This window comes from Delphinus delphis, chromosome 7 (assembly GCF_949987515.2).
Source record: "Delphinus delphis chromosome 7, mDelDel1.2, whole genome shotgun sequence".
Taxonomy (NCBI): Eukaryota; Metazoa; Chordata; class Mammalia; order Artiodactyla; family Delphinidae; genus Delphinus; species Delphinus delphis.
The window spans coordinates 25,257,996-25,273,226 of NC_082689.1; the positions used below are offsets into that span (position 1 = coordinate 25,257,996).

Consider the following 15,231-nt stretch of genomic DNA (forward strand, 5'->3'; position numbering starts at 1 on the left):
AATGATAGCAACCAGAATTTTCCCGCATGATGAACCTAATTTTGTGGCTCCATTTTCACTGAAAGCATAGATATTCATTCTATATATCTTCAGTTACAAATAGAGCAAGTTTGCTAGAATATTAATTTAGACTTTAAGCTTTTGAAAGATATTCATGTCACATTAAGGAAAATCTTAATTGTTTATGTGTGAATTATGGGGACACTCATTTATAGTGTTTCCAAGCCTTCTATAACACACCATGTTAAACTAGTAGCACAATGTATTGATTAAACATCTTAGTTTTTCTCAGTTTGAAGCAGTAATTTCATTAAGCAAGATTTTTTTTTTCTTTTAAAAGATATGGGATGGTTCACAGTATAGAAAATATGCTGATGAATCAAGCAGAGAGAGCCAGTAAAAGGTGGTTCCAGAGATCAAGTTTGCTGAACTAATAGAGAATGTTTTCAAGGCTCTAATGCCAGGATGAATAAATGCTGGTGGATTCAGAATCAGATTCTTAGAAGAAAGGCCATATGCTTATCTGTTTGTCAGGGGATTGTGGAGCACATTGACTGATAGCCTCCAATGGATCATGTATCCTAGTGTTTATTCCCCATGTGAAAAAGAAGGTTCTCAGAGACTGGTAAAACAACAGATATCCAGTACAAGGATAAAATTCAGTTGATTGCTAAAGGTGGATACAAACTGCTAAAAGAGCCTAATTCCTTGTTTTTAGAACGTTTGATCTCTCTTGGAGAAATGACCAGTGAATGGAATTTAATTTTTCTCTGAAGAGTATATATTAATATAAGGTTTCTACTTGCCCAGAATAGCACAGAGCACCTTTTAAAGTAATAAAACCTAGAAAAACTACTAAATATTACTTAAGAAAATCTGAAAATATTGCTTGAATTACTGAGAAATGTTTAATATTATGTTTATATTTGGCTTAATATTCAAGAATGTAATTATTTTGTATGGGCAGGTTGTTATAAATGAAAAATATTTTCCTAAGATGAAAACTTCTGAAAAATTACATTAAATATTTAATTTTAAAGGTATTTTATATTAATTTTTGTAAAGACAGGGCATTTATGTATCAATAACATTAATTACAAAAAATATATTTATGCATTAGGAGATTGTATTTTTAAAAATCCCCAAAATTTACAACACATTTTGAGTATTGTTAAATTTGTGGTAAATTTTATTTTCAAATGTTAGTATGATTCATATAGAGGGAAGCAAATAGTTCCTGTCATATGAAAGTGAACATAAATAAACAGATAGGAACAAGATTGCCCTGATAGATAAATGTGAAAATACAGAAAAATAAAAAAGTTTACTTCCTGTATTTGTTTTCACCTTTCTTATGAAATTACAGGTTCTGTTAGCAATTTAGTATGCTTTGAGGAACCCAAAAGGCAATTATTCTCACCATAACATAATTTATTTGCAGTGTATATTTTTCCAATTGAGAATAAACTTTTAAAGGCAAAATAAAGTGGTTAATGAATGGAATTGCTATATTTGGAGGTTTATTCAGGATAGTCAAATTGAACCGTTCCTCTGGATCTAGAATAGCCTTCAATGAAGAACTCATAATCTGTGTCATCAAAATTTCCTGAAAGTACCTTTTAATCCCCTTCCACATCTAGCATAGAAAATCTGGATAAAACACTGCTAACCTTCCTATTGCTAATTAAAATTCAATTGGAATGAAATAATTTTTGTCACATTTCTCATATTTTCACCCCTTTATCTAATTTTAAGTTCGGCTTCATTTTCTTTTTTTTTTTTCCCTAGGGACCCTTACAATGCAATTGAAGCCATAGACCCAGAGAAACTGAACGTGTTTCGGACAGTCCGAGAGATAACAGGTAATTTTTAAAGTGAGTTTGTTGTGCTATGAACTATGTGAATTTTAGTCTTTTGTTAAAAATATTACATAGTATTGGAATTTTCAAAGCAAATTCTAGTTTTGAAAACACGTATTATTTTAAATGATGGGTGTCTTAGTTACTTAGCATCTGTGCACATTTTGAAATCTGTGGAATTAAAAAAAAATCCTTGAAATTTTGATGTTACTGTTTTTGCAAATGTCAGTGGATCTTTGAATCAATGTGTTTCTATTTACTTTTCACAAGTACTGTTGAGGATGGGTAGCAGGTAGGATTCATTTAGCACATGTTTATTGAGGACCTGATATGTTCAGAGCTGTCATAGTAGATGATATGGGGCCCATAGACATGAATCAGACATGGGTTTGCTATCAAAGAATGTAAAATCAAATAAGGAGGCTTAGTTATATACATAAATGTCTTAAAATGCAAGACAGCTGATGTTGTAAATGTACAGATAAGGTGGCAAAAGATTTCAGAGAAATTAAACTCTTTGTCTAGTTAGACTAAATAATTTTTCCATTTAGAAGAATAAATCAAATTAAGAATCATTTAAATCTTTTTTTTTTCATTTAAATCTTTAAACCATACACTTATATGATTCTGTATGTATATATTCTTGGTGTTCATTATTTTGACATTCATCATCTATTGAGTATTGTAGCCCAGAAACTTTGGGTAAGACACTGAATATTGGAAGAAGAAATATGATACAGAATGGTTCAAAAATATGAATATTTGCTGCCTTTTCCTTACCTCCCATATTCATCATATTTTAAGAATAATTGGTATTAAACACTGTTGCTGAGACAATGATATCCTGAATTATTTTACTGCCCTTATCTTTTGTAGGTTTCTTGAACATACAATCATGGCCCCCAAACATGACTGACTTCAGTGTTTTTTCTAACCTGGTGACCATTGGTGGAAGAGTACTCTATAGGTAGGTGTATATATTCAAAGTTATAGGTCTCTGAATCATGTGTACATTATGTCATAGCCATCAGACTCATTGATTTACTGATTCTAGAAATATTGGTTTTCCACTTTAAATTTTAAAGGAAAACTCAATGAAAAATACCCCTGATTGTGCTTTAAAGTATACAACTTGATTTATCAACTGCCTGTCACTTAAAGTAATTTTAGTGTTTGGCAGTTGTGGAGTACATGATGTGAACCATAAAACTGAACCTTCATTTTGATCATATGTTATCATAATTAAAAGATAGACTTGAATGACTTTGTAATGACTTCGGTGTATGGGATACAAATGCTGTTTTTCCAGGAGGTTCTCATTTTGTCTCTGGAGCTATCATTTGAACAAAGCATCACGGCGCTGATAATTTAGAATTTGGTCCACTATGCTACATGCAGTGCTGGTTAATAATGGACAGATAATCAGGGCTCAGAAGGATACTGTTCTAAAGTTCTAATGTCAATATTTTTATTCACATAAGAAAAATATATGTTTTAATATTTATTAAGCCACTGTTTTTATTTTACTTCAGATTTCATCTGCACAAAATTATTGTTTATGAACTGTTAAAAGTCTATTTATATAAGGAGACCTTGATAATTTTTCTACTTAAATCCGAAAGATGCCTAAAGTCAATACTGTCATTAAATATTCTATAATAATGGTTCACAGGAAGTCCATTGAATTTTGCTATTAAAACAGGTATATCTGTAAGAACTTCTAAAATGTAAAGGGGAAAAGTGCTTAATAAAAAAGGATAGTTGAGAGATATAATCTATTCAAGTGCTATATGGAACCAATTGAATAAAGTGTTATAAATCTAAGTCAAGGCATTATTATGCTCACGTTGTAATCAACAACTAAGGATGGTTATGATGGGAACAAAGATTTGAGAGAGCGAATTACATCCCACTTGGTTACACACACACGTTATATATCTGTATATTAGAGTTCTCCATGCATGTGTATATATAAAACATGAAAAAGAATCTGAGTACTAAAAGCAAAGCAAATTTAGAGGACAGCTTTGATTTCCAAAATATAAAATAATGTTCATAAGTTGATTGAAATGTGGGAAACACATTTAGTCTTTAGAAAATGGACAAAGAATTTAATTACAAAGTGGACTATGTTGAGAAAACAACATCCTTGAAATGATAATTTGTTTCTACAGTGTAGTTGTTATTTAACTTTTAGAGATGCTTTCTCACTTGTCCAAGCCTTCTGAGTATTTTTTTTTTAGTTTAATTTTATTCTTCTCTTTAATTTTTAACATCTCCTATCCTTATCCATTTTTCAAGTATTACAATTAATGCTTTGGTTTCTGAGGTATAAATTAAAGCTAAATACCTATGGTCATTCTCTGAGATATTTACCTTCTGAAAGTGTGTCTAAATCTATTAAGTAGTTAGAGTTGAATTAATGTCTTACTTTGGGTAGATGAACAGTCACCCCATAAACATTTATTTAATTATTTAGTCTTAATACAGGATTTAATTCTTGAGGAACTTAAGATTCAGGGGTTAGGAGGGAAGGCAGTGAGCAGATACGTCAGTGGTACATATATAGACAGAAACAGAGATATCATTGATATTCATAATTATAAAAGATGGGCTTTTTGGGGGGGTTCAAGTGATTACTTTTAAAACAGTCAGCATATAGCATGTAAAGAAATAGTATTTGTGGGCTTCCCTGGTGGCACAGTGGTTGAGAGTCCGCCTGCTAATGCAGGGGACACGGGTTCGTGACCCGGTCCGGGAGGATCCCACATGCCGCGGAGCGGCTGGGCCTGTGAGCCATGGCCGCTGGGCCTGCGCTTCCGGAGCCTGTGCTCTGCGACGGGAGAGGCCACAGCAGTGAGAGGTCCGTGTACCGAAAAAAAAAAAAGTAGTATTTGTATCTCAGGTTTATTAATTCAATCTTTTTTGCACTCTATTAACATTCTTTTTGGAGTAAGATATGACATCCTTATTTTACTTCAAGAATGCATGTCATGGCCAGAAAACAATTAGTACTGTTCCATTTTTTTCCTCTCCCCTCTCTTTAGTGGCCTTTCCTTGCTTATCCTCAAGCAACAGGGCATCACTTCTCTGCAATTCCAATCCCTGAAGGAAATCAGTGCAGGAAACATCTATATCACTGACAACAGCAACCTGTGTTATTATCATACCATTAACTGGACAACGCTCTTCAGCACAATCAACCAGAGAATAGTGATCCGGGACAACAGGAAAGCTGAAAACTGTAGTAAGTACATTACCCAAACATTAAAAATCTAGAAACTTTAAACATTTTTTTTCTCATTCTACATTGGACCAAACAGTTAAACATAGTGGTGGGTCAGAATTGTTGTCGTCTTTTTCTCAACCCTTAAAAAAGGTTGGTATAAAATAATCAAATGGGTAACTTTTTATAATACATTGCATGTTTTTATAATGTATTTCATGTTCTCAAATCTCGCCTAATCATAAGAACCCTCCTGTGGAGATTTAGATTCAATAGGTGTAAGTGGAGCCTGGGAATCTAAATGTTTAATAAGCATCCTGGGTAATTCCTTGGATCCAATCAATTTATGGAAATCCACTCTATTAAATTTTCTGTTTATTTTTTGCTTCAGAGAATTTGATAACATAGAATAACAAAGTATTTGCCATTTAGGAGTGGTGAAAAAAAAAAAAGACATGTTCTTCTGAAATGTGTAAAAATGCTGTTCCAGTAGTTTGCTAAACTTCATTTTATAAATGTGTTTTTGTAGGCATGGAGTGATCTCTTTTTTCATGTATTTTACTACTTTTTAATCCGTTCCATCACTTCTTTGTTACACAGAAGCAAATAATGTTTGTATATAACTAAGTCATTCCCATCTTATACTTTGATACTCCAATGATTAATACCTAATTCTTCCCTGTTTTTCTCCTGGGTATTACTTTATTCTGCATCCTATAAGTGCTACTACTATGCATATAGTAGTGACTTACTTTTAATAAATACAAAATAAAATGACTTAGAATTCAAAGAATCTGTTTACAAATGTATATTCTTGTTGTGGTCATGATAAGTCAGTCCTTTTAAAAGTCACATTTCTTAAGAAACATTTTGCTCTTAGGAAGTCTTCTTGCTTCTTTAATCTCACCATTGGAACAATCACAAGGGTATACATACATAATGATTAAGTTCATTAAGTATGTGAATGAATAGTATAGGACTTCTTAAAAAATGTAAACTCTTAAGAGGCCAACATGATTTAAATTTACCAAGTAGTCCATGAACTAATTAATTTATACCCCACCTTGTACCAGAAAGGGTTTAAGGCAGCTCAGGCTAGCAATTTTTATAAAATATAACTTATAATTTGTGAGGAATTCACATTTTAGCTCTTTTGGATCCTGAAAAGTATTTTCCAGAGAAAAGAGACCTATTGCAACATGAGATTCGTGTTTTGAGTGAACTTAAGTTCTTATATATTCTTCTGTTCCTCATAGAATCAAGAAATATAAAATATTGTTATATATCAAAATATGCATGTCCACATTGAATGAGATTTATCCTTTCATTGAGCCTAGATTGTTTCCTTGGTTTTATACATTTCTGAAACCTGGCAGAAAGCTTGCTTTTTTTTTTTTTTTTTCTACTTAAGCTTCTTATCCCACAATACTATATTTGTGTTTGTACATGCCCCAGACAAAGTAGATTATTCATGGAAGTAAAATAGAAACTTTCTCAACACTAACTTATAAATATTTCCCTAAGTTAGGGTTATACTCTCCTCTTCTTTCACTTACTTCAAAAAATGAAACAAAATGAAAATAAAACAATAGTACCTCTACCTTTTAAAGGTAAGATTTAGGTATGAAGACAAAACAAAAAACAAAAAAAAAAAAACTAAGAAACAATAAAAGAATGAGAGAAAAACATTCTTTTTCTTTAACTCATTTAATCATTTCACAAATCCCTTCTTTTACCTTTTGTAAACCTGAATAAAAAGCAAATGGGAAAAGAAAATGTGGAAAGAAATTAAATGTGAAAAAGCAAGATAGGAAAAATTTATGTAATTATTCCATATCTCTTTAAGACTTCTAAAATTTTGAAAAAAACAAAAGACGATAAATAATATTAATAAATTAAAACTCTAACATTTTCTTCAACTTTCAGTGTTAGGTCTCTTGGAGGTTTATCCACTTTTCAAACCATGAACATATTTTATAGTTGACTTTACAGTTTCAGGAAGAAATGAAGCAATTAGAAGAAAGCAGTTTTGTGGTGCTATAATTTAATATTAAGCATATAATTTTTCATTTTTAACATCTTAGAGTAAACAATTTTTGCATGAAATCCATTTATCAAAATTTGGGTTTTGGTCTCATAGTACATTGGATCCTGCATTTTCAGAAATGTAATTATCCTATAAACTTGACTTCAGATGTGCTGCTGATGTTTACACTGAACCTACAATGGCCGCCCACATGTGATTAAGGCCATTTTATCATCTATAGTATTATCTGCAAAGAGGAAAACAAATATTTGCTTCATTTTAAATGTACTTAAATATTGCATTTTTAGACATTCTTTCTTAATATACCACACACAAGACATATATGAGCACACACACATATTCATTACAAGACATATGGATACACAGACGTACAGCATAAGGTGTGTATTCATATGCTCACACAACACATACACATGTACACAACCCTCGGACACTTACACATGCATTCACACACATAAACGCAAACACACAGTCACCATAAAATACTCTCATCTAAATCTGTATATTGGCTTGGTAGCTTAAAAGAAAAATCAACCTTGATTTTTAAATGTTTTTTGGAGTTCAACATGATTTAAAACAGCAATGACAATAAAAGAAAAACCTCACCTCATCTATAAAGTGTGACCATAGCTTGAGCAATCTTACTCTTTTAAGTCAAAATTTTCAAAGCAGACATACAGATGTCTTTATGGTTTGAAGAGATTGAGATTGAGAGAAACTCTAGGACATGAAAAGCTGGAACATTTTCTACCCCCTTTATTTGTATGGTTGTGGTAGGGACAAAACAGTGCTGGTTGGAAGGAGTTTTATAGTAGGTTTATAAAAGTATTTGAAGTTTCTTTAAATAGTTAAGCATAAATTTTTAACACCAGAATATAAACAGTGAAGAGATAAATACAACAAACCTTCATAATCTGAATTACATTTGAACTCAGACATCTTTATTTTTTAAGTATTTGCACATATACACTTAAAACCACATAAAAATGAGAGAAACTATATTCATAATTACCTTTCAAATTGAAATAATTTTATTTTTTAGTTATAATAGTGCTTTTATCATTGTTAGAAAACAAAACAATGGACGAATTGTAAAATTTTTTGTTCTAATTCTGTGAAGAATGCCATTGGTAGTTTGATAGGGATTGCATTGAATCTGTAGATTGCTTTGGATAATATTGTCATTTTCACAATATTGATTCTTCCAATCCAAGAACATGGTATATTTCTCCATCTGTTTTTGTCATCTTTGATTTCTTTCATCAGTGTTTTATAGTTTACTGAGTACAAGTCTTTCGCCTCCTTAGGCAGGTTTATTCCTAGATATTTTATTCTTTTTGCTGCAGTAGTATAAGGGAGTGTTTCCTTAATTTCTCTTTCTGATTTTTCACTGTTGGTGGAGAAATGCAACAGATTTCTGTGCATTAATTTTGTATCCTGCAACCTTACCAAATTCATTGATTAGTTCTAGTAGTTTTCTGGTGGCATCTTTAGGATTCTCTATGTATAGTATCATGTCATATGCAAAGAGTGACTGTTTTACTTCTTCTTTTCCAATTTGTATTCCTTTAATTCTTTTTTCTTCCCTGATTGCCATGGCTAGGACTTCCAAAACTGTGTTGAATAAGAGTGGCGAGAGTGGACATCCTTGTCTTGTTCCTGATCTTAGAGGGAGTGCTTTCAGTTTTGCATCATTGAGTATGATGCTTGCTGTGGGTTTGTCATATATGGCCTTTATTTATTTTTTATTTATTTATTTTTAAATTTAATTAATTAATTAATTTTTTTTTTTGGCTGCATTGGGTCTTTGTTGCTGCACCCGGGCTTTCTCTAGTTGTGGCGAGCAGGGGCTACTCTTCATTTTGTTGTGCGGGCTCCTCATTGCAGTGGCTTTTCTTGTTGCGGGGCATGAGCTCTAGGCGCACAGGCTTCAGTAGTTGTGGCTTGCGGGCTCTAGAGCGCCGGCTCAGTAGTTGTGGCTCATGGGCTTAGTTGCTCCGCAGCATGTGGGATCTTCACGGGCCAGAGCTTGAACCTGTGTCCCCTGCATTGGCAGATGGATTCTTAACCACTGTGCCACCAGGGAAACCCTATGGCCTTTATTATGTTGAGGTAGGTTCCCTCTCTGCCCATTTTCTGGAGCGTTTTTATCATAAATGTGTGTTGAATTTTGTTGAAAGCTTTTTTTGCATCTATTGAGATGATCATATGGGTTTTATTCCTTAATTTGTTAATGTGGTGAATCACATTGATTGATTTACATATACTGAAGAATCCTTGCATCCCTGGGATAAATCCCACTTCATCATGATGTATGATCCTTTCAATGTGCTGCTGGATTCTGTTTGCTAGTATTTTGTTCAGGATTTTTGCATCTATGTTCATCAGTGATATTGGTCTCTAATTTTCTTTTTTTGTGGTATCCTTTTTCTGGTTTTGGTATCAGGGTGATGGTGGCTTCATAGAATGAATTTGGGAGTGTTTCTCCCTCTGCAGTTTTTTGAAGAATTTGAGAAGAATGGGTGTTAGCTGTTTTCTAAATGTTTGATAGAATTTGCCTGTAAAGCCATCTGGTCCTAGACTTTTGATTGTTGGAAGATTTTTATTTATGGTTTCAATTTCATTGCTTGTGATAAGTCTGTTTATTTTTTCTAATTCTTTCTGGTTCAGTCTTGGAAAATTTTACCTTTCCAAGAATTTTTCCATTTCTTCGGGGTTGTCCATTTTATTGGCATATACTGGTTTGCAGTAGTCACTTATAATCCTTTGTATTCCTGCAGTGTCAGTTGTGATTTCTCCTTTTTCATTTCTAATTTTATTGATTTGTGTCCTCTCCCTCTTTTTCTTGATGAGTCTGGCTAAGGATTTATCAATTTTGTTTATCTTCTCAAAGAACCAGCTTTTAGTTTTATTGATCTTTGCTATTGTTTTCCTCATTTCTATTTCAATTATTTCTGCTCTGATCTTTATGATTTCTTTGCTTTGACTGACTTTGGGTTTTCTTGTTCTTCTTTCTTTAGTGGTTTTAAGTGTAGGGTTAAAGTGTTTATTTGAGATTTTTCTTGTTTCTTGAGGTGACATTGAATTGCTATAAATTTCCCTCAGAACTGCTTTTGCTGTGTCCCATATGTATTGGGTGGTTGTGTTTTCATTGTCATTTTTTTCTATGTATTTTTAAAATCTCTTCTTTGATTTAGTCAGCTATCTGTTGGTTATTTAGTAGTGCACTGTTTAGCCTCAATGTATTTGTGTTTTTTTACAGTTTTTTTTTCCTGTAATTGATTTTCATTCTCATAGCATTTTGGTCCTAAAAGATGCTTGATATAATTTCAAGTAAGCTGTGTATAAAAATATTTATTGAATAAGTGCCATATTAATGGTAATTTCATTTATTTTCTATTTTTCATATCAGTACTGCCATAATGTGAATCTTAGTTCATAAAAAATTTTGTACTATGCAATCATTTCCTTGGGCTAAACACTTAAAAGTGGAATTTCTGTGAAATTAGGTTATATATAATAAATTTTGGTATATATTGCTATGTCATCTTTCAAAAATACTAGATTAGTTTACACTTGTCCTAAACAATGTTTGATAAGGAATATTTTCCACTACTCTTTACAACACTTGATATTATCCATGGATTTAAATTTTTGTGATCAGAAATATGAAAAAGAAGTCTTTTAAATTTATATTTTTTAGTTGATATTGAGCCTCTTTTTATGTGTTGATTGATCCTTTCTATTTATTTTTTGTATATTACATAGTTATAAGCTTTATCCATTTTTTAATTCTGGATTTGAAAACACTCATCATAAATTAAATCCATTAAATTTTTGTGTCTTAAATATGTTGTGTATAAGTTTCCTTCTATATGCAATTTTTTAAAATTTTGTCTTTTGATAGACAAACATTTTATGTTTTTATCTAGTTAAATGGATACATCATTCTCTTTTTTATGTTTATGATCTTGGCATAGTCTATCTTTTTTCTTCTAGTACTTTAAAACTATGTTGAAATTTTTAATCCATCTAGAAGTTTTGGTACAGCATAATTTAAAAAGATCTTAATTTGGCTAGGATATTGACATAATTTACTGAATAATCCATTTCTTCTCACTGATTTTAGGTGTCTGCAATATTTAGCTAAGTAGAGAAAAAGTGCCAGACTCAACCTGTATAGTTTAATTTAATCATCACCACCACCCTGTAAAGTATAATTATCACCATTTTGCAGATGAATATACAGATGTCCAGAAAATTGAATAATATCCCCAATGTTTGGAAGCCATAGTAATTAAAACAGTGTGGTACTGGCATAAAAACAGGCACATAGGCCAGTGGAGCAGAATGAAGAACCCAGAAATAAATGCAAAAATAAGTTCAACTAATATTTGATAAGGGAGACAAGAATATTCAATGGGGCAAGGATAGTTCTTGAAAATGATGTTGGGAAAACATGGCTATTCACATGCAAAAGAAAGAAAGTGGACCCCTGTCCTATGCCACTCATAAAATGAATGCAAAGGGATAGGGAGGGTGGGAGGGAGATGCAAGAGGGAGGAGATATGGGGATATATGTATCTGTATAGTTGATTCTGTTACAAAGCAGAAAGTAACACACCATTGTAAAACAATTATACTCCAATAAAGATGTTAAAAAAAAAAGAATTAAGGACTTAAACATAAGACCAAAACCACAATATTCTTAGAAGAAACACTGAAGGTGAGTTCCTTGACATTGGTCTTGGTAATGACTTTATGGATATGACACCAAAAGCAGAAGCAACAAAAATAAAAACAAGTGGGACTACATTAAGTAAAAACTTTCTGCATAGCAAAAACAACAAGAGGAAAAGCCAACCCACGGAATGGGAGAAAATATTTTCAAATCATATATCTAATAAGGCATTAATACCCAAGTTATATAAGGAACTCATGCAACTCAGTAACAAAACAAACAAACAAGCAATCTGGTTAAAAAATGGGCAGAGGATGCGAAGAGACATTTCTCTAAAGAAGAAATACAAATGCCATCAAGTACATGAAAAGGTGCTCAACATCACTAACCATCAGGGAAATACAAAATGAAACCACAATGAGATGTCACCTCACATCTGTTAGAATGGCTATTATCAGAAAGAGAAGAGATAGCAAGCGCTGGTGAGGGTATAGAGAAAAGGGCCCTCTGGTGCACTGTTGGTGGGAATGTAAATTGAAGCAGCCATGATGGAAAACAGTATGGAAGTTCCTCAAAAAATTAAAAATAGAATTACCATATGATCTAGCAATCCCACTTCTCTGCATCCTGATGTTCACTGCAGCATTATTCACAATAGCCAATATATGGAAACAATGTGTCTGTCAACAGATGAATGGATAAAGAATATGTGTCATATATACACATGTGCGTGTGCATGCATACACACACACTAGAATATTATTCAGCCATAAAAAAGAAGAAAATCCTGCCATATGCGGCAACATAGGTGGACCTCCAAGACATTATGCTAAGTGAGTTAAGTTAGACAGAGAATGACACATACTGTATGATATCACTTTCATGTGGAATCTAAACACATCGAACTCGTAGAAAGAGAGAGCAGAATGGTGGTTTTCAGGGTCTGAGGAGTGGGGGAAATGGGTGATGCAGATCAGAGTGTACAAACTTTAAGTTATAGGATGAATAAGTTCTGGGCATCTAAGGTACAGCATGGCAAATAGAGTTAACAAAACTCTATCTTATACTTGAACGTTGCTATGAGCATAGAGGTTTAATGTTTTCACCACCACCACAATAACAAAATGGTAATTACATGAGGTGAAGGAGGTATTAACTGAACTTATTGTGATAAACACTTTATAATATATATGTGTTTCAAATCACATTGTATACCTTAAATTTAAACAATGTTAGAAGTAACTTTGTCTCAATAAAATTGGAAAAAATAAAACTTGGCCACAACTGTATAAGCTTTAAGTCTTTTCATATAACAAAGAAAATAATAAGCATAATTAAAAGGCAAAAAAGAAATAGAAAATAAAAGCAAACAAGAGAGCATATCAGCTCACAGAACTGAGAATTGCAAGGGATATTCCTTCAGGCACAGATGGATCTAGGGGTTAAACAACATCACCTGGACTCAGTCCTTCGACATTGCCCGATTCTGCTTTCTTCTTAGGCCAGCTCTCTTTCTTCATTAAAAATGTTTGGCCTTGGAGAATTCACAAAGTTTATAAGTACAGGTAAAATAGCTCTACTTTCTCTCTCCCAGCATCTGTATTGTGGAAAGTTGACCCTGCTTGGGTCATATGCCTATCTCTGAACAGTTCACTCTTTTCTCTCTGCCACCAACTGTTCAAACATGTTTTTAAGTCAGTTCCTTCAAAGCAATTGGAGTGATATTTTAAGAATAAGATCCTAACTCTCCTGCTTAAAATCCTTCATCAGTTTCCCACAACTCTTTGGACAAAGCAGAAAACCCTTTAAATGGTCACTAGGTCCTACATAATCTGGCCATTTTTCACCTCACTAGTTCATCAGATATTACTTTCCCACTCAATGCTCATGTGCAGTCGGTTCTGTGAAAGCACTGATCTTATTCACTGGTCAGACTCTCTTGATTAGACTTGTAATCCCCAATTTCCCCTAGCCCTCTTTGCTTAATAATTCCTATTGATCCTTCTCATCTCACATTGTTGTCCCTCTTTCTGTGGACTGACCTAATGCTACCTACCCATTAGGTTAGGACAACTGTTATATTTTCTCTCAAAAAAATATATATTATACAATATAAATGATTATTTATCTAATGTCTTCCTAACTGGACTGTAATCCCTACATAGAGACAATATGTATTTTATTTCATATTTCCATCATATTCCCATTTCTTAGCATTGTTCAGTGTAAACCAAGTAGTTTCTCAACAAATACTTCTAAAAGTAAACACATGGATATACTTGTATGTTTCCACATTTCTCTTAAGTATGTGTATTGAGGGCTTAGTTAGATGAGTAACCCTGCATTGTATACTACTAATATGATGTCTCATCTTCATCATAACCCAGAAAGGTAGATTATTTACTTTACAGATAAGTAATATGTAAATAATTGCCCAAGGCTGCATGGCTAGTCATAGCATAAGGATTTGAACCTATGTTGACCTGATCAGAAAAACTGAACTGTTACAACTAAATCATATTTTTCAGGCTTTATAGAGAAAGATTAATGGTATCTGTCCAAATACATTTCAAGTCAAACCCATGCCTCTACATATGGTAACTAATGCAAACAGCATACGTAGGTAGTCTCGCACAATGAAAGAGAAGATATTTTTTCTGCCTTTGTGCTTGTAGACAGGTACTTCATTTCAATATTTTGAGCTAATCCATTTACTTTCACACATGCAGCACAAGTAGCAAGATCCATTATTTAAGCTTGCCTCTATTTTAACGAAAGCAAGTTCAATATTCTCTGTAAAGGTCAAAATACTAAGCACATTATTATCTCTCCAAAATTTTAATAGACATAATATAATAGGTATAATTCAGATGAGATAAAGAAAAAACAATTTTACAGCTTCCAGAAAAAAAGGGAAGTTAAAGGTTGCCTAACAACTACATTGCTAAAGTTTGTTTAGAGAGCTTTATAATGGTGTTTCAAACTGTAAGCCATTGAATAGGCCCTTCTACTCCTTCCTATGGAACTATCACTCTGGGAGGTCAGAGAGCAGTTGAATTCTTGGTACTGATTGAAAACTTCTTTTCTCTCAAGAACTTCAAAGAAGTATTTTCCTTGGCCTTTTGTGGAGACACTTCCCATGTTTTCACTCTGCAGAAAATGATCAACCAGCCTTGAATACCATCATCTAGTCATTTGGAAAGAGTGAGAAGAAAGTAATTATTATGGGTTCCTGTTTGTATTATTGCTTTCCTCCAATAGGTACTGTTTCCCTGATGCAAAACTGCTCTGAAATTGAGCATCTGAATACAGACTAAGGAAGGTAGTAGGCAGCAGAAAAGAAGGTAGGAGTTTGCGTGAAGCCAATACTCTCTTTTTCAACTAATGTCAAAGCAGATAACAGAAAATTAAGGGAGAA

General features: G+C 32.8%; 1 protein-coding gene across 1 annotated transcript in view; it reads left to right on the plus strand.

The window, feature by feature from the left end:
- ERBB4 (erb-b2 receptor tyrosine kinase 4) overlaps nucleotides 1-15,231 on the plus strand; it is a 1,108,236-nt gene that overhangs the window by 811,098 nt on the left and 281,907 nt on the right. Inside the window, exons 10-12 of the mRNA XM_060016164.1 lie at nucleotides 1,789-1,862; nucleotides 2,736-2,826; nucleotides 4,907-5,106. Coding sequence (XP_059872147.1) covers nucleotides 1,789-1,862; nucleotides 2,736-2,826; nucleotides 4,907-5,106 — 365 coding nt within the window. The remainder of the gene's footprint in view (nucleotides 1-1,788; nucleotides 1,863-2,735; nucleotides 2,827-4,906; nucleotides 5,107-15,231) is intronic.